Here is a 25,696-nt window from a genome sequence, read left to right as displayed (position 1 = left end):
GGACACTTAAGCAATGCCGAAACTTTAAGGTGAAGATGAATCGAAGCCAAAGTTCAAATTTTCAAGAGCACGGATCTGGAGAACCAAACATCCGTTTAAGCTGAAAACTTAATCGATTGGTCACTAGCTGCTGATGACCAATCGATTAGGTTTTCAGCTCAAACGGATGTTTGGTTCTCCAGATCCGTGCTCTTGAAAATTTGAACTTTGGCTTCGATTCATCTTCACCTTAAACACTGTTTTGAATATGTTTTTGCAACTTCTGGTATCACTGTTATTGTTATTCACATAGATACACATTAAAACTTTGAATCTTGATCTAAAATTTTAGTGGAAAAGGCAATTATAACACGTAAAATGTTAAATTGATGAAGCATATCGTGTTTTTAAATCCGTACGCATGCATCAAAATGCCGGACGCTTTTGAATCGAAATCTGGACAAGTGCGTTTGGGTTGAAAATACAAATGAAAAACTAATAAAAAGCACTTCACTTTAACTGAAAATCTCCAATATAATAATATTAGATGCATGCATTTGCATACATGGATCAAACTATTGGGTAAAACTATTTTTGTTTTACCTTCGCTCCTGCCAACATCCTGCACTTGAGGTTCACGGAAATGATCATCAATATTAACACTTTTCTTCCGCAAATCTATTCACAAGAGATTGATAACACTTTTTGTAATGTTATTATACAACTTTTCGTCAATTCATATTATGTTTGTTTCTCTAAACGCGCTAAATATAAGGTTTCCATGAAACGTCCGGGTTAATGATAACTTGCCTATTAATCCGGACAGCATTTGAGGCAGCCTTTCTTCACACTAAAAATGCTTATTTACACAGAGTTCCCCACTCTTTCGTGCGCACACTTGAAAATTATTATACCATACACTTCTAAGAGACGTACAGTACTAAATTTATGTAGTTTAGGAAACTAATCGTAAGTCAGAAGTGGCTGATTTTGTTGCCGAAATTTTGACTGTAGAATTTGGTTCTTTGCAGGAATGACGCCGAACTGGTGCACCCAAATTGTTTTTATTTTTAATATTTTATTGCAAAGGATTACTAGATGAAACAATGAATTAAAATGAACAGCAACATTGAAAGTTGAGAATATTAAATACAAACCAAAATTTATTGCTCGATTTCATATTTAATTTGTTAAATGGAACCAGAGTGTCCAGATATTGGTACCGTCCGGATTTTGATTCACCACGGTAACCTTGACGATGAAAAAGCCAGTGGTTCACAGTAATTTGACAAGATTTGTAGTGTAATTTTGCGATCAGTCTGGTATTCTCCTTATGTGTATGATTTTATGACGATGGTACATCAAAGAATTTTCTGATGAAGGCACTCAGATATTAATTTAACAACTCTCAAAACAGTACTGAAAAGTATTACCTTTCAGCACCGTTATGAAACCGTGCTAATAGGTAGCAGTAGTTTTCAGTTCTGTTTTTGTTGATGGGAAAAGCAGGCCGTCATGGTTTTTCGATAAAAACCACGATATACACAACAAGGTAGGCTATTCCCACGTGTAAACAACGATTTTCAATAAAAACATGTGTCGTCATTCCATTCATATCGCCAAGCATGGGTCTAGAAGGATAGAAAAAGGCAGGCTTTGCTTTCTCTTGCACTCGTTCGAGATTGCGATAGGAATGACGTCATTAACAAATGTCATTTTTCGGAATATAATACCTTGTTTCTTTTTATCGTGGACAAAAACTAGACTGATGTGCAATGGAATTGCAAAGTCAAAATTTCATGGTTACTATGATGGTTCCCTCAAACAGCTTTCCAATTCATTTCTGTTCCATGACTCGGTATTTCCACGAGTCGATGATCCTTTTTTTATTTTGTTCACTGTTTGATAGATACATCTCAAATTGAGTAGATAATATTGAGTGTCACTTGGGCCTGCGGGGGTAGGCAGAATCAGGATCAATGGATTTCCTAGATTATAGTGTTTTATTTATATAGTGAGCAATTCTCGCTGAAACCACGCCGCTATCGGCACACATTGTTAGAAGTTCAATTATATGTTACTGATCGCTAGTATATGATAAAACTTTTGCGTGGTCCTTTCGGTTGTCTCATATTGGTGGACTTCTCGTAAGGCAGCTAGCTTAACAGTTTGCGAAAAAGCCCATTTTTGATAAATCATAGGTATTTCTTCGCGTGATATGTCTCATATTTCCCTTGTACAATATTATACATAGTGGCATCATACAGAGGAAGAACATAGCTTTCATTTGAGGCTTAAAAAAATTGGAGGCCATTTCGAATTTGGCCGCCATTTTGAATTTTGGCACAAAAACCGTTTTTTCACCATTAGCACACCGGTCGTTTTGAATTCTGAGACAACCATCAGAAAGCTGAGAAAAAAATAGTAAGATAGGCTACAAAAACTATGTGACCAAGTTTTTCATAATTCGGAGCAAAAACTATTATCTTGATCTCAATTGGTAACGAAAACTATAATTTGGCACGATGTACAATATTGTTTTAACAATTTGACCCGCGGTTCAAAAAGGTTGGGCAGGCCTGCACAAGGGCGATTATAGTAGACCGCCTATTTACTAAGGGTTCACCCACCCTACCTAATGGCTGTGTCGTGTGGGACCGAGAGATTTTAAGTGAATAATTATTGTCTGCCAATATTAGCTTTTGTCACCTGCCTATGCGTGACTGGCAAATGCAATTGTTTTATATGCCCTGTCGTAGGTGTCTGGCGTGAATAAAGTGTGAACGACAAGCAGGTGGATGGTATTTTTCGAATTATCATGTACATGTTTATACTTGTAATAATATGCCTTTTTTCCATTACAACAAAACGTTTAACGTGTGAACGTTCAATAAATCCTGCTTACAAAATAAGTTTTTTTTCCGAGCTGGTCAAGTGAAAGTTCAAAGTGATCTGATTACCAATGTCCTGCTTCACTAATCAATACTTTTCCATGTTCAAAAAAGTATGTTGCTCACTAGAGGAATAGGTGAACTGCATGTTGGACTCCTGTCGCGATCAATCTCAAGTGTGGGCAAGGGAACAACACCATATTTGCATTTTCTTGACAAACTTTTATTTCCAAACCAAGCGAATTGAACGCAAATGGAAACTGCACGCCCTTCCACTATAATGTGGCACCCTCGTGCATTGAAGCCGAATTGTTTGAACAATTTAGCAATAATGCAAAACACCGTGTGGATTCCGTGCGAGCCAACGAGAAAGGGTGCACATATCGTCCGGTCCGAACAGGCGTGAGTGCACCAAAACGGAATGGTTCCCAGGAAATACAAATAAATATGGTTGGATTTGATTACGTGGAGCGTGAAGGTACTACTTCCCTAGTTAGTCGAGAATGGTTTCCTGGAAGGTTGAAAATGATGTCACAAATTTGCATTGGCTAATTTGATCGGTGTGATGGGCAGAGGTGGAAGAAGAAACTTCATATTTAGCACGCAGGTAAATTTAGAACAACGCAGGTAAATTTAGAACAACAACTGTTCAAGCATAAACGGTGCAAGGTGAATAGAGCTGAACAAATGAACAAAAATATAGTTCAAAAATTATATCAGAGAATTAGTCCAATTCTGTAGCCTTGAGGTTACGCTTTCGCTTCATAAGCGGAAGTCATGGGTTCGATTCCCAGCCCCTCCACAAAAAAAAACCGTCCAGCCACCAGAAGACGCCTCACGGAGGACCGTGCTTTGGGGAGCACATCCATCCTCCGTCAGTATCAGATGGTGACTGAGACGAATTGACCCTCTTCGCGGGCAGCTAGCCTCACTAACAGCAGAGCTCTCTCCTACCTGCTCGGTGTGAGAGTAAAAGAGTAGGAGAGAGAGTGAAAGTAGATGTAAATATAGATAAGTTGAAAATAGATCTGTATCGGTAAAGAAGCTACAGATCAACTGATTCCGGCACAGTAGTGGCCACGAGCATGGATTGCCTTAAAAAAAATAGTCCAATAGTAGTTTACGGAACAAGTTGTAGAATGATGATTTTTACAGCACGAGTCCGTAAATTAATCCTACGAGGCTTGTCACCTCGCTATAGGACACCGACAATTCTCACCTCACGCCAGACGTGGAATAAACACAAGAATCAGATGCAATTGTGCTTACTCTGTGCGGCATGTAAGGCAAGACGAGTCGGTGAGGTGTCGGCTCGCATCCATTTGATTAACATTAGTCGCCTCGCATCACCCGAGGTAAGAACGACTCGTTTTGACCCACACGCCACATCTCGGCTCGCGGCACGAAGCCGGTGCGGGATGCGTTGAGCTTCTGATAGAACTTACGCGTTTCTTGAGACCGGCACAGCTGTTCCATCTCCTCCCACTCCGTCTCCTCCAGGCGGCGTTTTTTGTCACGAGAGAGACTCCTCCAAAACCTCCTGGCACTCCTCGTTGAACCAATCGTTCCGTCGACTCAGTCCCACGTACCCGCCGTTGCTCTCAGCTGCATAGTTGATGGCTGCTTTTACTGTTCTCCAGCAGTCCTCAAGAGAGGCTTCATCCAGCTCACCCTCTTCCAGTAATGCAGCCTCTAGGTGCTGCGCGTATGCCGCTGCGACATCCGGTTGCTTAAGCCGCTTTAGGTCATGCCGGGGCGGCCGTCGGTACCGTACGTTGTTAACGACGGAGAGTTTTAAGCGCAGTTTGACCATCACCGTTTTCGTTCGTCAGCCGGTGGGCGCTGAACTCTCCAATCGTCGGTCTGAATTCCTCCTCCTGGCCAACCTGAGCGTTTAGATCTCCTATGATGATTTTGACGTCGTGGCTTAGGCAGCTGTCGTACTCGCGTTCGAGCTGCGCGTAAAAAGCGTCTTTATTATCATCCGTGCTTCCGGAGTGAGGGCTGTGCACGTTTATTATGCTGAAGTTGAAGAACCGGCCTTTGAGCCTCAACTTGCACATTCTCTCATCGATCGGCCACCACCCGATCACGCGCCTTTGCTATAATCACTATAAAAGCTGTTCCCAGCTCATGTGTGTTGCCGCAGCTTTGGAAGATGGTTTTGTTATTGCGCAGTTCCCACCTTATTGGACCCCGCACTTCAGAAGTGCGGGCGGGTTCATAAGTGCGGAAACGTCAAACCCTTTGTTTTCGCCGTTGGCGGGCAAGAAAAGGCAGTGAAGCGGTTTCGCGCCAACGAAAATTGTTTACGTTTTATCAAAAGCATGTGCTCTCAGCAGGGTTGCTAGTTTGTTTGTTTCATTTGTTTCACGAAAACTTGCTTGTAAAACATTCGTAAAAGTATGTCAGCCATTTGAAATAGGCTTGTTCGATTATAATTAATTGTGACAATAATGCAGTCAAGTGCAAATCTGCATTTGGATAGAAACACCAGTGTAATTTGTCGCGTAAATGTACATTTGAAGAACTTTCCATTTGCTTAGAAACATATTGGAACCACTGCTTGGTGACCTTCGAAGTGCGATACACAACTTTCCCAATAATCCATTTATCAAAGCAAAGCACAATACCATCGTACATTTCTAATCTGAAAAACTTCCTGTAAGAGCTGGTGTTCCCCAAGGCAGCCTTATGGGACCAATACTATACAATATTTTCACATCTGACTTACCTGAGTTACCTTAGGGATGTCAAAAATCTTTGTTTGCGGATGACACAGGCCTCACCGCCAAAGAACGAAGCCTGCGTGTCATCTGTAGTAGGTTGCAAAAAAGTTTGCTAAGATTTTTCCTAATGCTTGCACAACTCAACTAATAATATTTCCACATAAACCAAAAGCTCTTAATTTGAAACCTTCTAGTAGGCATGTTGTCACGTTGTCACGTTGAGAGGGGTTCCATTAAATTGATCAGACGAAATTAAGTATCTAGGGATCATGCTAGCTAAAAATTCAACTTTCGAAAATCACATTGAGGGCTTTCAAGCCAAATGTAACAAATATGAAAAATGTCTTCATTCCCTTATTAATAGAAAATCAAAAGTTTTTCTTAAGAACAAGCTTTTGATATTCAAACAAATTTTCAGGCGAGCCATATTGTATGCTGTACCCATATGGACTAGTTGTTGTAATATCAAAGTAACAAAGATCTGCAGAGGATTCGAAATAAAATTTTGAAAATGATTAAGAAGCTCCTTGGTATAGTACCAATGAGTTAAATATAGGAAAAAAGTCGAACAAAATTATTAATAACTTCAAAAAAAAAAATCGTTGCAATCTTATATTGTCACGATTAATGCATTATGTTTTTTTGTACTGTTTGTTTTTAGCGGCTGATTCCATGCCCACTTTTTTGGAAGGAAGTTGTGAACTCAGAGGTTCACCTTTCCCTTTCGTTCGTGATAATCTTCAATAACATGTTTCGCTTGTTTGGAAAGCTTTTTGATCAATTTTATAAACCTTTATGTTATTCATATAGATTTCAACCCATTTATGTTGCCTCGCTCAAAAATATCCATTTATGAACTAAATTAAACGCAAACTGTGTGCTTCCCATTCAAATGTTATGCAACCGAAAAATGCACTCCAAAACCCATTTCACCAGAAAAGTGAAACAATATTTGTCTCCCTAATGAAGGAACCATCATTTGTTACTTCTTATGAAGAGCGAGGGCCATGTGGGCAGAAGGTAAACAATCATCGTCCCCATCGGAATTCTTCCAGCGAATTCCTCCCTAGATGACACACACGAACAATTTGCGCTGCCGGCCGCCACACAAGAGGCACGCGCTTTCAGCGTAGAATTCCCGGGCAATCCGTCCATTCATCTGCCTTCCAACCAGCTGGGCGCGTTCACTGGTGTGTAGGGGAAGTGGGGGGTAAAATGAACATTTAGAGATGTTATCTTGTTTATAATGGATAAACGATGAATTGGTTGGTTTTATCACATTAATTCAAAATACTAATATATTATGAGGATTCATAAAAGTTATTTTTACATGTTTTTATCGTCAACCAAAAACTGATCGAAATATTCGTTTCACTCACATTATGTGGGTAAAATAATCAATTGATCTAACAAAATACACGTCCAAAACAAAGATTTTTGGATCATTAGCAATACCTGGCCATATTTTCTATCAATTTCCATCTATTGCTTAATGAGCTGTTTAATTTACCACCACAAGCTTTTGTGCAGAAATCTTATCTAAAAATTTTAATGTTAAAATCATCTTATATTTGCATCCTAGTCATCGATTGTATGTTTACCTCATAGGAAATCTTAAATTCTATGAGTTAAAAATAACATCAGATCAAATTTTCAAATCATTTTCTTTTGTTTTTCGTTGACATTTTCATTCATGATGTTCATATGACCTCTTTACCAACATGCTCTAAAGTTAGTGTCCATGCTTGATGAAAAACCGAGTTTGTTTTTCTCTGTCTAAGTGTTCATTTTACCACCACTCCCCCCAAAGCGTAAACGACACTCAAAACAAAACCGCCAGAAATATGACTCAATTAATGTTGTATTTTTATTGCGTCTTCTTCGTCAGGGAGTGTGACGCGGTTCCATTTGATTTCATCTTCTAAATATAGCACTTGGGATCATGCCGTGTTTCCCACATTCAGTAGGATGCCACTGACTGCTGCTGCTGATCTTGAGCATGAACTATGGTAGATTCAACTAGTTCGAAGATGGTTGGCATTCGCCGGAACTGTAATCAGATTTCTTTATAAATTGGTATCACCGATTCCGGGTATGTTTGACGCTTGTTCTGTTGCGGACTAAATTTGTCCCCAAGTTTATTCTGCCACTATTGCATTTACGACAACGTAATCGTAACGTGTTCGTTGGTTCCTGGAGTAACAGTTTTGAAAAAGATTAATACCGTATTGATCAACGTACAAAGGCGGCCAAAACCACAAAAATCATTTTTTTTAATATATTTTATTAGTATCACTTAAAACACTTAAAACATTCTATTGATTCACGTCGGAACTCTTTAGGAACATAACAAAGGAAGAATTTTCAAAATCCGATAGCACATTCTCAAGCCATTCCGTGACATACAAACACCACTCCATTTTTATTTATATAGATTTGTTCCAATGTTTCAACATTGGATATTCTATGTAACTCATTGGTACTATACCAGAATCATTTTCAAAATTTTATTCCGAATCCTCTGCAGAGCTTTCTTTCTGGTATTACAACAGCTAGTCCATATTGGTACAGCATACAACAAGGCTGGCCTGAAAATTTGTTTGAATATCAAAAGCTTGTTCTTAAGACAAAGTTTTGATTTTTTATTAATAAGAGTATAGAGACATTTTACATTTCCCGCACATGGATTTGATTTACACCAATATCTCTAGAAAATTCCGGATAAGACGCAAAATAATTGCGATCGCGGTCTTTTTCCGAAAATGTAGTATAGACTTCTTGGAAAAATTGGCACATAGATTGCAATTTTTTTCTGAGTTGTCACCCACATTTTCATCAAGGTGCATAACGGATGGAAAATTGTCAGATTTTAGTTATTTTTACGTAATTGTAGAAGTTCTTTGGACAGGACATTTTATTTCAAGTTCAGTTTTTGAGTTATATTCTTCAAAAGCATTTCTGATGGCAAGATTTAATTGATTGCAAATGTCCAAATATTTTGCTTAGTTTTCATCTTTCTGGTGAATGACCACTGCGCTAAATGATCGCGATAATTGAATTAATCTTGAGACAGACAATACAAAACAATCAGATTTCTAATATATCAGATCTAATATAGTGGGGAGAGGGGGATTTAAAAACATAGAAAATCGTCTTGCGTAATTTGTGGGTGACCCCTTTTGGAGCAACCATTGGGAGAACGGTTGCTTCGCAGTCATAACCGCTTTTTTGAATAATGATCATCATCTGTTTTATCAGGTATATAATGTTGAATTTTCCAACATCAGTGTATCTCGAATTTTAATGCATTTACAAAAAAAGTCAACTTATTCAATTTTCAATCAATTTTAACCGTCAACAAATCAATCTTTTTTATTTTTTACATTTTTTTTTTCGTGTAGTTAAAAGTATTTTGTAACAGTTCATTTCTCACATCAAATTTTGTTTGAAAATTGTTTTTTTCAAGCGAAAAATAGAAAATAACATAGAATTTTTCGAAAAAAATTATAAATACAGTCATCTTTTCCTTACTCGATATTTCGAATCTCGTTATCGAGTTAGAGAACCATAGTAAAAGTTGGTTTTCATGGCTACCTCGATGGTCCGTTGGATCGCAGTTGCATTGATTTTGTGTTCTGTAACTCGATACCTCCCTAACTCGATGGTCCCTTCAATATCGAGTAAGGGAGAGATGACTGTAACTAAAAAGCTCATCTTATGAAACTCCTTAAAAAACTCCTATGAAAAGAATAATGTTCTCAGGATCGAAAAATTCAATAATTAGCTTTCATTTGGAGAAAAGAGACTATAAATCAAGTGCACCGATTCGGAGATATTAGCATCAATATAACAAATCACAACATTCAAAATTTGAATGCATTTTAAAAACAATTCTTCCTACAATTTTTTCGACCGCATTTTCAGAGCACGGTTTTACATGAAAAATAATGATCAACTCATGATCAACAAAAATGCTGTAAACTAGTGTTATTAAGCAAGCGATAGTTAACTGAAAAATAAGAATTGTTAGATAGTATGTCTGAAAAATCCCGGCTAGAAAAAACGTTGCCGTTTATCTACCTGGTACGAGCTTTAACGATTCGTTTGCGAGAAGGGCAATCCCAAAAGTGAGAAGAATCTCCAAAAATCATGCATTTAGCATCCATGCGGCAATGTTTGGTACCATGACCCTTTTGGATCCAACGACACGGAGTGGTGTTCTGGGAATTTCGTCCAGGTTCATGAAAATGTTCCCATTTCGCACGGACATCGAACAAAAGTTTGTGTTTTTCTAAAGCTTTTAATTATTTAGAGCACTTTAGTAAAAGTGAACAAAATAATATTCATGAGAAAGCCCTTTCCGACGAATGCCAGCTTGGGTTCTCGTTTTCATAATGATTACTTGGACTGGAGAAAATACAAGTAAATCATTTATTCCATTTTTGATCTCTTCAGGTGACTTAAGAATCATTAATTTGAGAAACCACATATACAAGTCGCGACGCGAGACACGACACACTTATCGTTCTTACACTCGTTTTAAAAAGTTTTGAGTTAGCACAAACCACAAAATCAGTGACTTGAGAAACCTTTAAGACGACCTTGATCAAATGTTCAGTTTTTTCGCAATAAAAAATGTGCTTCTTTTCTTTAAGATGTTTGAGAAGATGATCTTTAAGAGTTTCCGGCAATACGCGACAGTCTCACTTCTTTACGGTTTGGAAGGAAACCTTGAATCCCCTAATGGAGTTCAAGATCTCTTGCCCAAATCCTCCAAATTCAGAACAACTGACCACAACGGCATTCTATGTTCCCTCACTTGAATCAAAGAGCCTGGGCTAGAGGCTGCATTGATTTGATGTTCGGAAAATTTTTCTAAAGCTCATTTCGATGCAATTATCAACATTAACCATTCCACCCTTGGAAGAAAGCGCACATTTCTAAGAAACTTTCTAAGAAAATTTCCTTTCTTCCATTCTTACCAATATGCATTAAAAAGTAACACTGAGTAGTTTTGTTTTATAAAGCTTTAGTTTTAAAAACACCCTAATTCAAAATCTGACAGACTTCCTGTAAGAGCTGGTGTTACTCGAGGCAGCATAGGCCTTTTCATGTGACAGATCCGTCTATGCATTTGTTTACATCGGTGGAGGACCGGTGCTAACATGGGTCTGTCATTTTCATAGAAGAAATGTCAAAGTGCTTCATGATCAGCTGATTTGAGACGTCATGTGAATAGGCCTATTGTGGGACAGTATTGTAAATATTTCAACATCTGACTTATTTAAGTTACTTCAGGGTTGCCAAAAACCATAGATGACCATCAGAAGACACATTATCACCAACCTAGCAAAGATAAGTTATCTTTGGCAACAAATTTCCTTTGGAAAATCTTATAGCGGTCGGTTTGCCCGCCTTCAATATATGCATTTAAATGGCGCATAGCAATTATATTGACTTGGATATTGATTCTCTACATATTTAACTGCTAGAAAAGAAAACTTAGTAACACTCGAACAATGTATGCTGTGGTCATATCAACAATCAATGATCGTTATTCATTCCATCAGTGCACTCATAAATTCCGACACATTACGAAGCGCTGTCCTAAGTGACCTAGAGCAGATGACGTGTGTGAACCGTTGCTACAGTTTATTATCTTATAAAAATCGATAGAAGAGAATAGAAATAATGGTTATATGCAGTTGCACTAAAAGCGTCGATGCTTGCCTTTCCATTGACACTACTCCGGTGGTCATCAACTATAATTGCACGGCATTCAATACCAAAGACAAACAGACGTTACTATTAGCACACATTCTTTTCAAATTTTACGGTCTCTTCAAACAATCATCATCTGATGGCCATGTTGCACGAAAAACGTTTATGTGCAACAAGGTTCGCAGAAGGCGCTAGTGTGAAACGTCAAATAAGAAAAAAAAAAACGATGAGCGTGCGACGTAACACTACGTCTATTTTTCTGTGACAAAACTTTTAGGGTAGCAGAGATTTAGCTAAAAGAGGTATAGGTACCTGATATTACTTTATATTGATATAAATTAAATAAATTTAATTTTGATTTTGTTTTATACCTTTTATGCGTATTTTGAAACAGTTTTGAATTTCGATGCATTCTTTTATTTTTGCTTGATTGATTCATACAGTCTATGAGACCAGAATCCATCGCATGCGTTTTTAATTTAATATAATTAACGCCAGTTCGCTCGAATCAGACAACAAACAATCGAAATGTTTGGCTAAATAACTACGTAGCATTCGTGATCCGATGGGATAAGTGTGAATGAATGTGAATGACAATGGAATGAACTTGAGATACTGCGAAGAACAAATTATTGAGTCATTCATTTATCTATTGTTGAGCTTAGAAATATAAGCCCCTTATTTCTCCTTCGCATATTAAAATAAACAAAATTCTATTTGGGGTGAATCACAGTACTGGCAACATCCTGATTATGCAGCAGTTCTACAGCAGTATTCAGAGTGGTGAGAATGTGTCTCCCGAACGGTTTTAATTTAAGGTTTTGCCATTAAAAAACTGTCAAAATATAGATTTTTTCAATTGGCCCATCAAAACATACAACAAATCAATCACGTTGCTGATGATGGTGGTGATGATTTATTTTGCGACCCATTATGTTTGGAAATGTCAAACATAGAAGGCTATGCAATAATGGACCACCACCACCGTATTGGACATTGATTAACATGTTGCATTTATCATTTTTTTTCCTTCTCCGCATCTCCTCTTTTGCTTAGGTGTTCATCGTACCATGTTACAAACGAGAATGAATCCCTACCACGTGATGACAGCGGCGCTGCTGGTTGCCCTGGGTGTAATACTGCAACTGAGTTCGACCGAAGCGTGCAGTTGTTTGCCGGAGCACGCACAGACAGCCTACTGCGATGCCGAGTATGGTGAGTATTTGTGTATAATGCTTTATTAGCGTGAATTTGAGATACTTATATTCGAAGTTACGTCACAAACAACTATGGTACGAATCGATTATTTCGTGGGAACAAAAATTGAATTCCATTATCTTATGGAGTTGGTTTGATAGAAAGTATGTTTTAGTTAGATCGATAGTGTCTTCATTAAAGTAGTTCATAATCTTGTAAAAGTTTGCTGTGCAACAACAAATTAACTTATCAAATTGATTGACAGTTTTAATCTAAATAAAGATCACCACATCCGATATTTTTCTAAGGAATTGTATAACTCAATTTCGTACAACTTTTCATCGAGACATCATAAGTCTTAAATCAATAGAATAGAATGTTTTTTTTCTGCTAAATTCACGATTCAGATTATTGTGTCACTACTTTTTTTTATTTTTGCCTGAATTTTTAAAAGTTAATTTTGGGCAGGTTCATATTAGGGATATTCGATTTTGTGTATTCATTTGTTTGGATTATTTTAATAAAATATGTCATATAGGCCCAAATAGCCAAGCTGAGAAGCTCGTTTCATTCCAATTGTGACCTTATGTCGGAAGATGTTATCAAACTTGTTTGTTTGCTGTGAGAACTGTCACAACATTGCTTTTGTTTGCTGTGAGAAAGCAAACATAAACAGAATGGCTGCCGAGCATTCACTTCCTTGTTGGACTGACTTTGACCGAAAACTCAAATGACGTCAAACAAACATCGATATGTTTTCATTCTGAGAAAATCGACTTGTGTAAGATTGATCATGCGTTGGGGTTTGTGGCAGTTTACTTGTAGACCTCTATTGACCCCTCTCTACAAAATCCATCAGCTCTCTCTGCAGAAGTATTGTAGTTCATGCTCAACCCCTTGACTAAACTGTGAAGCCTTCCATGTATAGCGTAACCATTTTGAGGAGAAGTGTCTGGTCTAAATAATTGTGAAGAATTAACCATAAATATACCCACGTGACATATGAAGGACTCCTTGTAGAATATTATATTTCTTGTTTACTATTCTGGATAGGGAAACATGGTCCAAGACGCACTGATGGGGTAAAATGGCTCACCTCATTAAATCATTCCTGGAACGATTCAATTTATATTCTTTGCCAAACGATGTTAAATATGTTTACCCAAGAGTTGCCGCCACAACACTTGGACATAAACTCATTGATTTTTCCTTAATTTTCTGCCGAAATCCAACATTTTTCCCTTTTTTGCCTAATTATTAAGGTTTTCTGATGATTTCATTAAGAATAAGCGTTTCCATACCACAGAGCAACCCGTTAAAAAACTCAAATTTGGGAAATGTTTTCAAGATGGTAGCTAGCAAATATTGTAAAGTTACTGTTAGGTCTTCGAATAGCGTTAAAATATGGATCTCATTAGGAGAAAACGACACAAATCGACGAGCATTTGACCCTACATAATCTAACAGATCTACGAACTTCACACTAACATCTAATTATTTCTAGGCTTGTTTAAGCAAAGAGTGTATTGCCGATTTCACCCCAAGTTGGGCTGTCACAACTCGCTTCTTCAAAGTGTCTGACTTCAAAGGCTGAACAAACATTTTCGCCAAAGATGTGATCAATTCAAATGAACTCACATCAAAATGCGGCTGATTCGGGGCTGCCGAAGAGATTCGCCAAAGTGATTATGGAAAAGCTGCAAAATAAAACCTAGCTATGCCGACAATAGTCACAGTTACCGAAGCGTTGTAAAAACGTTTCCAGAAAGCTTTTAACAATTATATTGCCGTGAATCGCAAGTCAGTCCCATTTGCATTTTCGTCAAAGTTGAGTTCAGTTTTCAACATATCTTCCAATGCTCTTTCAGCTGCTTCAATGAGATAATATGATTTGTTCGGAAAAATTAGGAAAAAAACAGCAAGTCAAATTGTCCCATATTTAAAAGTAACCGCATATCAGTCCCACTACAGATTTCCGCACCGTATAACACAAAAATGAATCATGTTTTGATCATCTTTATATTTTTCTCCGAGAGATATCATAGTGAAAAGCAATTTGTGAAACTTTCATTAAGATTTGAACATTTCCAATCATGTGGAATTTTTTGAATATTCGTATAGAAAACGAGTTTGGAAACTTCAAAGCCCATATTCTCAATGCCTACTTTTTACAGATGGGACTGACTTGCGATTCACGGCAGCATATCCGTGTGAATCGATAGTGGATTGAGCAGCGCATAAATTTAAACAGACAAACACGTAATTTATGTGCATATGATCGAGAAAATTACAAAAGAAGAGCGACATCGGCTTTGACAGCTGAGAATACGTAAATTTTCCTAATGTGTTTTAGAATTTTGAAAGTATGAGATATCTTCATAAAACGACCAATAATAGTAAAATTTATTCCCAAGAATTCGATCAAAGCTCACGATATAAGTCTGTTTAAATAAAATATAGATCCTTCAGCAATCTAAACCAATTTTCAACACGCTTTTACTTAACTTTTTAGCCGGGAGAAAAAGGATGGTTTATCAGCAAATTTGGCCATATAGAAATCAATAGAGTGACCTAGTGTCAGAGAATCGTGGAATATTATTGATTTTTTTTAGTAGAATAATAAAGGATACCAGCATGCAATTTGCTCATAAATATGAGGATTTTTGTTATGCGAAAAATAATGCTTAACCTTGACGGACAGTTTTGCTTGAGAGTTTTTGGAAAAACTATTTAGTATTTCAACCAAAAACATTTTGTAAGATTTTATATTTTTATAACATTTTAGAATAATAGTTAAACGATGCACAGAAAACGGATTACGATTTAATCAATAAATCAAAAAGATATAGCATATAGAAGGTGTCCACTTTATAAAATGAACAGTCCTTAATGCAATGTCAATAGATCTGCTAAATACATCAAACTAACTGATTGCACGGGTCTCTTCATTTTTTTTAAACATGATGCGGACAACAAGTTATACGAGGGCACATTTTAATGACTTTTTACGGGATTACAATAATCTCTTTTTTCAAAAATATTTTATAGTGTGGGTGTCTTCGAGATATTACAGGTCATACAAAATTCGGAAAATAATCAACGAGTGCTGAAAAAATCGAGATTTGCAACGAGTTGCATACAACATTTTTTGCTATTCCGAGAAATGCCGTTTTATTGAATAATTTTCAACAGCACAATCATGCTTCAAGAATATCTACATGGCCTTCCAATCAATAGTTTTCAATCAGGTAGGCTGTGACAGGTACTGGCACCGTTGTTTTCAGATTTCCCGAAGGTGGGAAAGAGAGCGATTTTCTGATGACGTCACCGTGCAATGTGCAATTAGAGTGTTATGTCTGTAAGGACTGTTCAGAATTTTAAAAAGTTTTTAAATCCAATCTCCCATATCTTCCTTACCATCCTTACCATAAAAATAGTGTTCTGTGAAATTTTCAGTCTTCTAGGTCTTCTAGGTGGTTCAAAGACGATGTAGGTTTATATGAAAATTACTATGGAGAAATTTTGAAAAATGTTCCAAGCACGTTAGGATTGTAATGTAAGCACAAACTTATTATCCCATCGTAAAAACTCATTCCTCAAACCATAATAAAGAAATTTGCTGAAGAGAGCAATTCAATCAAGAGATAATCAAGAGTTTGTTAGCTATTATTTAGCTTCATATGGGATTATAGCCCTGCAAACATCTACAAAAATCCCAAACAAAATTAGCTCAAAAGAGATTTTTCTTTCAGCAACGTCCTTCAGCAAGATTGACACGAACCTGTCATTTTCATAGAAGAACTGTCAAAGTGCTTCCCGATCAGCTGATTTGAGACGTCATGTGAATAGGCCTATTAGGTTATGTTCAGCTGTGTTACATATCGTATGACAAGTTACATTTTTTTGTGGTTTTTAAAAATTTTGTCGATTTATTTTATTTAAACTTTTTTCGTGATGAATTATGGGTAGGACAACTCTTTGTCTGTCCTACCCAGGTATTTTCGTGCGTAGCACATGTCCTAGGGACCGTCCATAAATGACGTAGCAATTTTTCGCTGAATATTTACACTCCCCTCCCCCCTCGTAGCATTTAGTCACAAATGCTGATACCCCCTTTTGGAAAATACGTAGCATATCAAGCAACCCCAATTTTTTTATTTGTTTTCCTCAGCGATGGGGCTGAACCGAAAAGTAGATCCAGAAATTCAAAAGTTTGATTTTAATTAATGTTAAGTACTGACTGAAACGTCAGGAAAATCTGACAAATGATAGTTTAATATACTGTAGCGCCCAAAAATCATTTGAAAACAGTTTAAACCAACTTATTTTCTGTTTAAGTTACATAATTTTGGTTCCCAGTTTAAATTTTATTTGATTCAATTTGGGCCAAATTTAATATGTACATAGTACTTTTGCTGTTGTTAAAACCTAGAACAAGTTTACAGCTGAAAATGTAGATAAAAAAGATTACAAATCTTGTGCAGATTAATAAAACTAACAGCATGGAGTAAGGGTTCAAAATAAGAGGATTTTTTTTAAATTACTCGTGGTTAAGAAACAGATTTATGTGAACATAATCAACAAAATTGCTCAATTAGGAATGGACCTCCGTCATTATTCTCTAAATTCAAATCCATTCAGCAAATAGTTACCAGATAGAAAAAAAAACAATGGCAATATTTGAAATGTTTCAAAAATCAGCTTTTTTATACAATCAATCTAATTCAACCAAACTTAATCATCGTCAATCATACTAAATATTCCTACACAACACATAATGACAAAATGCAACAATAAATATGCTCGTTTGCTGAATTATCGAGTGATGTAGACAACTTAATGATAGAACAATTAACACATTAAAAACAACACTCGAATTTGATGTCCCCATTACCAGGCTTGATAGAAACTCCTCTGCGAGGCAAAGAGGAGGCGATTTTGCCGTTTTTCTGAGGAGAAAAAAATAAACTCAAAATTTTCAACAAAGATCCTCAAGCGATTCGAGTGAGAGTGCAGAAAAATGCGAGGATTTTTTCAGACACTCTCTCTCGTTGCGATGCTCACCACCACTCACACTTCAAACGAACTCTCGAGTCTGCCGCCCGAACAGACAGTCCTCGGGGAGTTGTGAGAGCACCCATTTTTGATGGAATTTAACTCGGTTTTTTTTTTGTGCTGCATCTTCCTCGCTCATTTTTCGTTGCCTCACTGCTTAGCATTTTTTGGCTCCCTCGCAAAGAGGCACTGGCAGCACGCTGCTCTAGAGTATGTCACCGAACTCTGATGATGTTGAGGAGAATTATCAAGCCTGCCCATTACCATCCAGGCTTTTCCATCAAGAGCAAGGATATATCAAAACAAATCGTTGAGTTGACTGATTGGAAATCTCATGCAACATTGAACGCACTGAATAAATATCTTGTTTTACTATCATAACATTAATATTTGCCTTAATGAGCATATAATATTTGAGGAAATCAAGTTTCAACAGAAAATATGAATTGAACTGCAACGGTTGATGCTATATCTTGTTAACAAATGGAAAAACAATCGATAAAGCATTGCTACTTACTTAACTGATTGAACTTTAAATTTGTTTATTTTTAAATAGAATAGTTTGAACACGAATACAATATAATATTTACATAAATATTTAAAGCTTCTCAAAATCTGTTTGATTTCAGGAAAATTAAAAATATGTTAGTAAATTTGATAATTTGATAAGAATTTTTTAATCTTATTTTATTAATGTTTTGAAGCTGAATCATAATTTTACAACTTCCCTCCCCTAGGACGTGTAATCTTGTCGCGATGGGTGGGCTTACCCCATTAGCACTTATATGGGAACCAAAGACATGTCCAGTCGTGGTGGTATCACATCAGGAAATATTTGTTTAATGCCGCGTCATCAACCATCTGGCATAGATGCATGAATCTTACGGATGTGATCCAACGGTTATCCTGTTACCAGGCATCGGGGTAACAGGAGCCGTAGCCACGCTTTGATGAAGATAGGTTAGATTTTGTTTAAATGGTTATAATATTGACTAATGAGGAGAATGACTAAGGATCCATCGAGTAGAATGTGACACAAATGTTAATTTGTTATGCTTCTCTCATTAGAATCATAATAAAAAACCACATTTATTATGTTGGTATCATAAAACTACAACAACTTCATTTTCGCAAAATTATAATAAATAGATAGGGCTTAGGCGCGATGAAGCTTTATTTTGTCACCGAAAAGTGGATCCGGACAATAAAAAATGACTTTCTATTTCTTTATTATTTCTAGTATAGTTTTTAACACATAAATGTATTTACGAGACCAGATTTGAATATGAATAGATGTATAAAACAAACCGATCAAAATCATTATTGACCAACATGACAAAAGTAGTAAACTTAAAAAATTCAACTTGTCCAAGTACTAATAAACATGTTAAAAAGGACCTTTAGCAATACCACAGATAACAGATGTTTATGCTAGAACAAAAATCTTCTGAAAACTTGTGTAAATATTCAAACTAAAACACGTTGAAAACACTAGCGCCGCCACACAACGAATTGCTGCAATCAGTGGTGAATATAAATATCTTGAAATGTTTCATATTCACCACAGACATCACCATGGGAACTTAGCGATAACAGCGCTACCACGATGTTGCTACTTGTGTTGCCACTTAAAATCACCAATCATTGTCTTACACAGTTTTACAATCGGACATAAACATCTGTTATCTGTGGCAATACTGACCAACGGGACTGAGGAAAAACTAGATCAACAGTCAACACATAAAGTTTCCGATGTCGTTGACTATAATCAGCGATGTAGTCAAATGTAATTCAATGAAAACTCACTAAATCCTGTTTATTCCTAATACTAATAACTTTCTTTCTTTCTTTCTTTCTTTTCATGTATAACAACTAACAACAACACCATCACGAGGGAGCAAGTCGTCTGTCGTATGTATCAAACGTCGTGTTAGGAGCCGAAGCACATAGATCAGCACGGACACGGATCGAATTACCATCAAACTGAGGTAAAAACGATCCATATGCGTTGGTGGGTATACTAAGAAAGGGGTAAGTAACATTTTTAGTTCTTAGCGAACACATATTTTATATCATTTCAGCCCCCCTATATATTCTTAATACCGTACCAATAACTTGGTCTATCCAAACTGTAAACTAACTTGAGACATTATTCAATTGAATTCTCATTTTGAGAAGACCTCAGGACAATAACAATAAGACGAACATAAAGCACATCGATGACCACACCAAACACATTTACAGTACATTTAGATTTGATACTCTCCTCATATTAATTATCTACAACTTGGATTCGGTACTACAAGATGGCAACATAGACAGTCATCTCTCCTAGGAAAGTATTGTATTGATTAGCATTCCAGTACGACCTTCGGAAGATAAAGACTATTTAAAACCAAACACTTGATTCATATTTTGAAATTAATTCATATAGTATAACACATCACGTTTCAGACTAGTAGCATAAACGACTAAAATACTAGAGAATACATGACGTACAATGACGAGGCACTTCAGATAGTTCTTGTTCGCGTATAGATGGAAGTACATTTCATGTTTTTCACTTCAATAACCTTCATTCCATTCGGGAAAAAAGGATCTCCCTATCGCTATCGTTTGATATACGACTGCATTCTGTATAATTAACATTTTCTGTCTATCATTGTCAAAAGATGCTTGGAGATGACATCTGTGCTACAATTTGTCAACATAGACTACTACAACATAGCTCTGTATGTTATTTCCAAGACATGCATTAATTAATAACATATATTTTCATGTCGCTTCTCCATGCGTAAACAAGAATCCGATTGCTCAGAACTAAAGGATGACTATACAAACATGACTACGGGAGGGAAACTGAAGCAAAAACAATTTAATAAAACTACTTCTGCACAATATTCATCCAAAATAGTGTTAAAGCGGGCAACATAGCCTATTCCGTCTAAATATTGGCAAAAGTAGGGGTAAAAATTTGCACTACGGGGTCCAGCACAGACAACGAAGCTGTCATACAGCTCCAGCTGAGTACACCATAAAAAAAAAAAAAAAATTTAATCTTATTTTATTAATGTTTTGAAGCTGAATCATAATTTTACAACTTAAGTTATATAATTCAGACAAAAAAGTTTGATAAAAAAACGTTTGTCATTTTTTTTCAGCGTTACTCTTTTCACCGAAATTATTCAAAATGCTACGTCCGTAAGCTGGGACCCCTCCCTCCCCCTCGTCACACATCGTCACAAATTCGTGAAGACCCCCCTCCCCCCTAAAATGCTACGTCATTTATGGACGACCCCTTACGTGTCCTACCCACCTCTCGCGTTTTTGTGAACAAATTTCATATTTTCAGATAAATCGTTTATAAATTTTCGTAAAAAACTTCACTCTAGTCTAACCGTTATTACTTTTGATATCATGATGAGAACAATCATTAAAAATTACATTTTGAAATTCGAGTAATGTCGGACTTTCGTTTCATGAATAACTTGGATCTTAATCAACCAAAGTTGATTATTTTGTATTGAAAATCAGAAAAGTTGCAAATGTATTGCCCACTACTGCATACTCGTGCATATTCAAATGTCTCGCAAATAACAATTTCCTATTTCCTCTTTCTTACAGTGATTGTGGCCCAGGTGCTCAGAAAGTCGAACCGAAAGCATAACGACAATAACGTTTACAAGATCGCCATCAAAAAAGAATACAAGGTAAGATCAGACGGTAGATGGCGCATTGATCGCATGGAACATAAGCTCTTGCTTTTTTTCTTACTTCCTCTACAGATGTCACCCCGTGCACAAAAAATGCTCAAGCAAGGAAAGCTCATTACACCGTCAACTGATTCCATGTGCGGCATACAGCTTGAAGTGAATCAGCTTTATGCGATTGCCGCCAGAGACATTCACGTTGGCCTGTGCAACTTTGTGCGCAAGTACAGCGATCTTACGATTGTGGAAAAGCGTGGCCTGGCTGGTATCTACCGTAAAGGATGTTCGTGTCAGATCAAGCCTTGCTTCAGCGGCGAGTGTAATATGACGATCGGGGCCTGCAATTGGACACCGTGGGCTTCCTGTGAGACGGATTACGGATCGTGCATTCCGACGCGAGGATATCTGATTGATGGATCACCGGCCAAATGCCACTGGCGTCGATCACCACTCTATCAAAAGTGTAAAGTGGACACAAGAGAATGATCTGAACACGGCTGTCGAGTTTTTAGTTGACATGTTTAATTTTTGTTCTTCGCTGTAATTATTTCATTCTGAGAATTCACTCCTCCGTTTACCCCCAAATTCTCCAGTGGGTGTAGCGAATGTTTCTATTGTAAAATTACTATTTTATAAAACCACAGATAACAGATGTTTATGTCCGATTGTAAAACTGTGTAAGACAATGATTGGTGATTTTAAGTGGCAACACAAGTAGCAACATCGTGGTAGCGCTGTTATCGCTAAGTTCCCATGGTGATGTCTGTGGTGAATATGAAACATTTCAAGATATTTATATTCACCACTGATTGCAGCAATTCGTTGTGTGGCGGCGCTAGTGTTTTCAACGTGTTTTAGTTTGAATATTTACACAAGTTTTCAGAAGATTTTTGTTCTAGCATAAACATCTGTTATCTGTGATAAAACCTGATAATACTATTTATTATCCAAATGCATATACTATTTATTTTACACAGGTGAAAGTCAAATACAGTAACAATTTGTCTGATTTCCATGTGAATATTTATTTGTATTTTTGCGTGCGGCAATGCTCCTTTGTACTTGCAGAAAATATTATGTTGTAGTACAAATAGCGATACGTTTAGATTAAGCAATATTTCTGGAAGAGAAAAGTAGTGTAATCTCCCTAAGAAACTTACTATTTGTTAAAAAGAACTAAAACGCACAATAAAATGTTGTTTTGAAAATCGTTTTTCTTCGATGATATATTTTTTGTTTTATTATTTTGAGAAATAATAGAAATTTGTTTCCACATTCATTATACTATGTAATTTGTATACTAGGCTGGTTCAAAACATGTTTCTTCTTCTTCTTGGCATTACCTCCTCACTGGGACAGAGCCTGCTTCTCAGCTTAACTGAGAGCTTTCTATGCCAAAGTTGCCATTTTCGCATACGTATATCGTGTGGTAGGTACGATTATACTCTATGCCCAGGGGAGTCTAGGAATTACGAAAAGATCCTGGACCGACCGGGATTTGAACCCAGACACCTTCAGCATGGCTTAGCTTTGTAGCCGCGGACTCTAACCACTCGGCTAAGGAAGGCCCCTTCAAAACAGGTTGTTAAGCGTTAAATTATTGTCTGATAACTTAAAGCTATATCGATAACGATAAAGGTTACTCAATAACTAAGGAATAAATCAACTTGAAAAAGAACGTGCGATACTTTATATGTCATAGTGACTACAGTGGGATTCCGTTTTTGGCAACAAAGTTGAAATTTTCAGTTGCCAAAAACGGAACCGTGCCAAAATCGGAACCCATATTTCAAATTTTATTTTTCGACTATTGGTTTTGAAAGCATCATTACAATGTTAATACATCATTTTTATGGAATCATAAGGCGTTGAGACTTCGAAAAGGTTCACTACGAAGCATTTTCCCGAAGGGTTATACTATGCTATGAATCTATAGCTCCGTAATATTAAATCTGGCAAACGATATTCTGGTCGCGTTTTTAGGCCTCAACGTCTTCAATTATTTTTTAGAAGCTTTATGCATAATTTTTGTATAAGAGGGGCTTGTAAAACCAATAATCGCATAAGTGACTTTTATTGAAGAACAGGACATTTTCTTAAAACTATGAGAGAAAACGAAAACAAAAATGTTTTCTTTTAAAGACGTATTTGCGAATCAAAAGCGCTGGGTATTGCAAAACGGCATGGCCTTTTTTCTAATTAAATGAACAATTAAAATCAGTTTATCTTTTGGACTTTAGCATAAAATCTCAAAAATTCGGTAAGTTTAGAATTGCTCCTTCAATTTATGTTTCTGATAAAGTTAAGCATTTTATAATGAATGAATGACTGTATCAAAAGGGCAAACATAAACATGAGAAGATGCATAAATGTCTTGTAATTGTGTAGAATTTAATTTTTACTTGAAATAATTTTTAATTCAGCTTGATATATGTTTTTGTTTAGGGGCCCAGATAGCCGTAGCGGTAAACGCGCAGCTATTCAGCATGACCATGCTGAGGGTTGTGGGTTCGAGTCCCGCTGGTCGAGGATCTTTTCATAAAGGAAATTTTCTCGATTCCCAGGGCATAGAGTTTCTTCGTACCTGCCACACGATATACACATGCAAAAATGGTCAATCGGCAAAGAAAGCTCTTAGGTAATAACTGTGGAAGTGCTCATAAGAACACTAATCTGAGAAGCAGGCTTTGCCCCAGTTGGGACGTAACGCTTTCTGACGAAGAAGAATATGTTTTACACCTGCCTTATGAAATCAACTGAAATTTACAGGATCCTGTTATGAAACCTCAAGAACCTTATAGGAATCTTCAGGTTCTCATAAGAAATCTACAGAAAAAAAAACGCTTGAGCTCTGAAGCATCTTGTCGTAGGAACTCCGTAGGAACTCGCACAGAGTTCTCAGGATCTTGCTAAGGATTTTGCTATGAGTTAATTCCGCTGCGATGTTGCCGTAAATTCTCAAGTCTCCGATGGAAAAAATTAAAAGTTTATTATTATTAGGCTACCACTAGCACACCTCAAATTCCTCTGGGAACCTTTTCAAAATCCTCAAGCTTTCGCCGAAAATATTAAAAAAAAAAACTACTAGAAATTCACATTATCCCGCTTATAATTTACAAGACGCCCCAGAGTTTATTAGAAATCACCAGATTTTGGACATAATCCTCCATAACCAGTTATACACTCTAACGATCCCTCAAGAAGCTCTCAGTGTCCACTTGTAATCTGCAGATATCTTCATGAATTCGTTAAAATTTCTGAAAAGTCCCACAAGAACCAAGAATCCCTTAAGGATTCTCCAGGGTGCAGTTAGAAAACTCATAGACTTAGCTCGTAAGGAACATTTTGATGATGTTGAGACCCGTATCCTTGATTAACAATCTTGTACAGAATTCTGGATCGTCTCTTAACAAATCTAACGCCTTATAGAGTCTATAGAAAAGAGAGAACGTAGCTTTAAATAGTTGACGCAGAAAGATCAATATACACACCAATACCACAGACAAAAAGTAAAAACACTCTCAGTCGTATTTATCGCACGCTCCAATGGTATTATTGAAAATAAATTGTAGTTTGGACTGTATTTGTATTTGTCATGGTATTTAATGAAATTAAAAAAAAAGTTATGATACACGAAATTTTGCTGTACATATTTGCATCTATTATTGCGGTGTGTTTTTACATACGCAACGTATATAAATCCATAATAATAAAGACAGCGAGACAAAATTTATGATTGTAACTCTGTGTGAGTCATAGATTTTTCGTTGCTCTTATGTCGGTGCTGGTGCTTTGTTCGAACAAGCTGTTCCAAATCTGAAGAACAGTGTTTTTTTTTATTGTATCACCTACTGGCAGACTCAAGTGGGCTGGTCACTCAATATGAATGCCTATGAAAAAGTAATGGTCTTAAGTTGAGATACTGGTGGAGATTATTGGTCTCATGAAACGTTGCCAATATATGACCAATGACCATTCTGAAGTAAATAAGCGCGTACGCGAGTCCTTAGTAGTTGGTGAGATTTGGGGAAACATCGACGAAAATGCAGACCTGGAATGTAATCGGTGTGGAGTTGACATGCTATTCAAGTGACTAAAGCAACAGACACGATAATATTTACAAAAATTTACAAATTTTAATGGTATTGAAAAATGTTGCCAAAAACGGATCCATTTTGTTGCCAAAATCGGGGGGTGCCAAAATCGGAGCATGCCAAAAACGGAGCATGCCAAAAACGGAATCCCACTGTATATCAACAAACTGAACTTTGTGAAGAAAATTCGTTTAAGATTTTATCGTTTTCATCGAAAAAATTGAAGTCTGAAGACTTTATCGTAATCATTCAATCGGTTATAGGGATTTCTTATATAATATATAGGTTATATTATTACCGATTATTCACACTTAAGTTTT

General features: G+C 36.7%; 2 protein-coding genes across 2 annotated transcripts in view; one reads left to right on the top strand and one right to left on the bottom strand.

The window, feature by feature from the left end:
- LOC5578139 (tissue inhibitor of metalloproteases) overlaps nt 1-22,509 on the top strand; it is a 47,361-nt gene extending 24,852 nt beyond the window's left edge. Inside the window, exons 2-4 of the mRNA XM_001663660.2 lie at nt 12,377-12,535; nt 21,197-21,282; nt 21,358-22,509. Of these exons, the coding sequence (XP_001663710.1) occupies nt 12,391-12,535; nt 21,197-21,282; nt 21,358-21,768 (642 nt within the window). The 5' untranslated portion in view covers nt 12,377-12,390 and the 3' untranslated portion in view covers nt 21,769-22,509. The remainder of the gene's footprint in view (nt 1-12,376; nt 12,536-21,196; nt 21,283-21,357) is intronic.
- LOC5565053 (synapsin) overlaps nt 1-25,696 on the bottom strand; it is a 169,063-nt gene that overhangs the window by 74,107 nt on the left and 69,260 nt on the right. The gene's annotated exons all lie outside the window — the stretch shown is intronic.

The sequence above is a fragment of the Aedes aegypti genome, chromosome 1 (genome assembly GCF_002204515.2).
Source record: "Aedes aegypti strain LVP_AGWG chromosome 1, AaegL5.0 Primary Assembly, whole genome shotgun sequence".
Lineage (NCBI taxonomy): Eukaryota > Metazoa > Arthropoda > Insecta > Diptera > Culicidae > Aedes > Aedes aegypti.
Note: the sequence above shows the minus strand (reverse complement) of the source record. Positions and strands in the feature narration are given on the sequence as shown.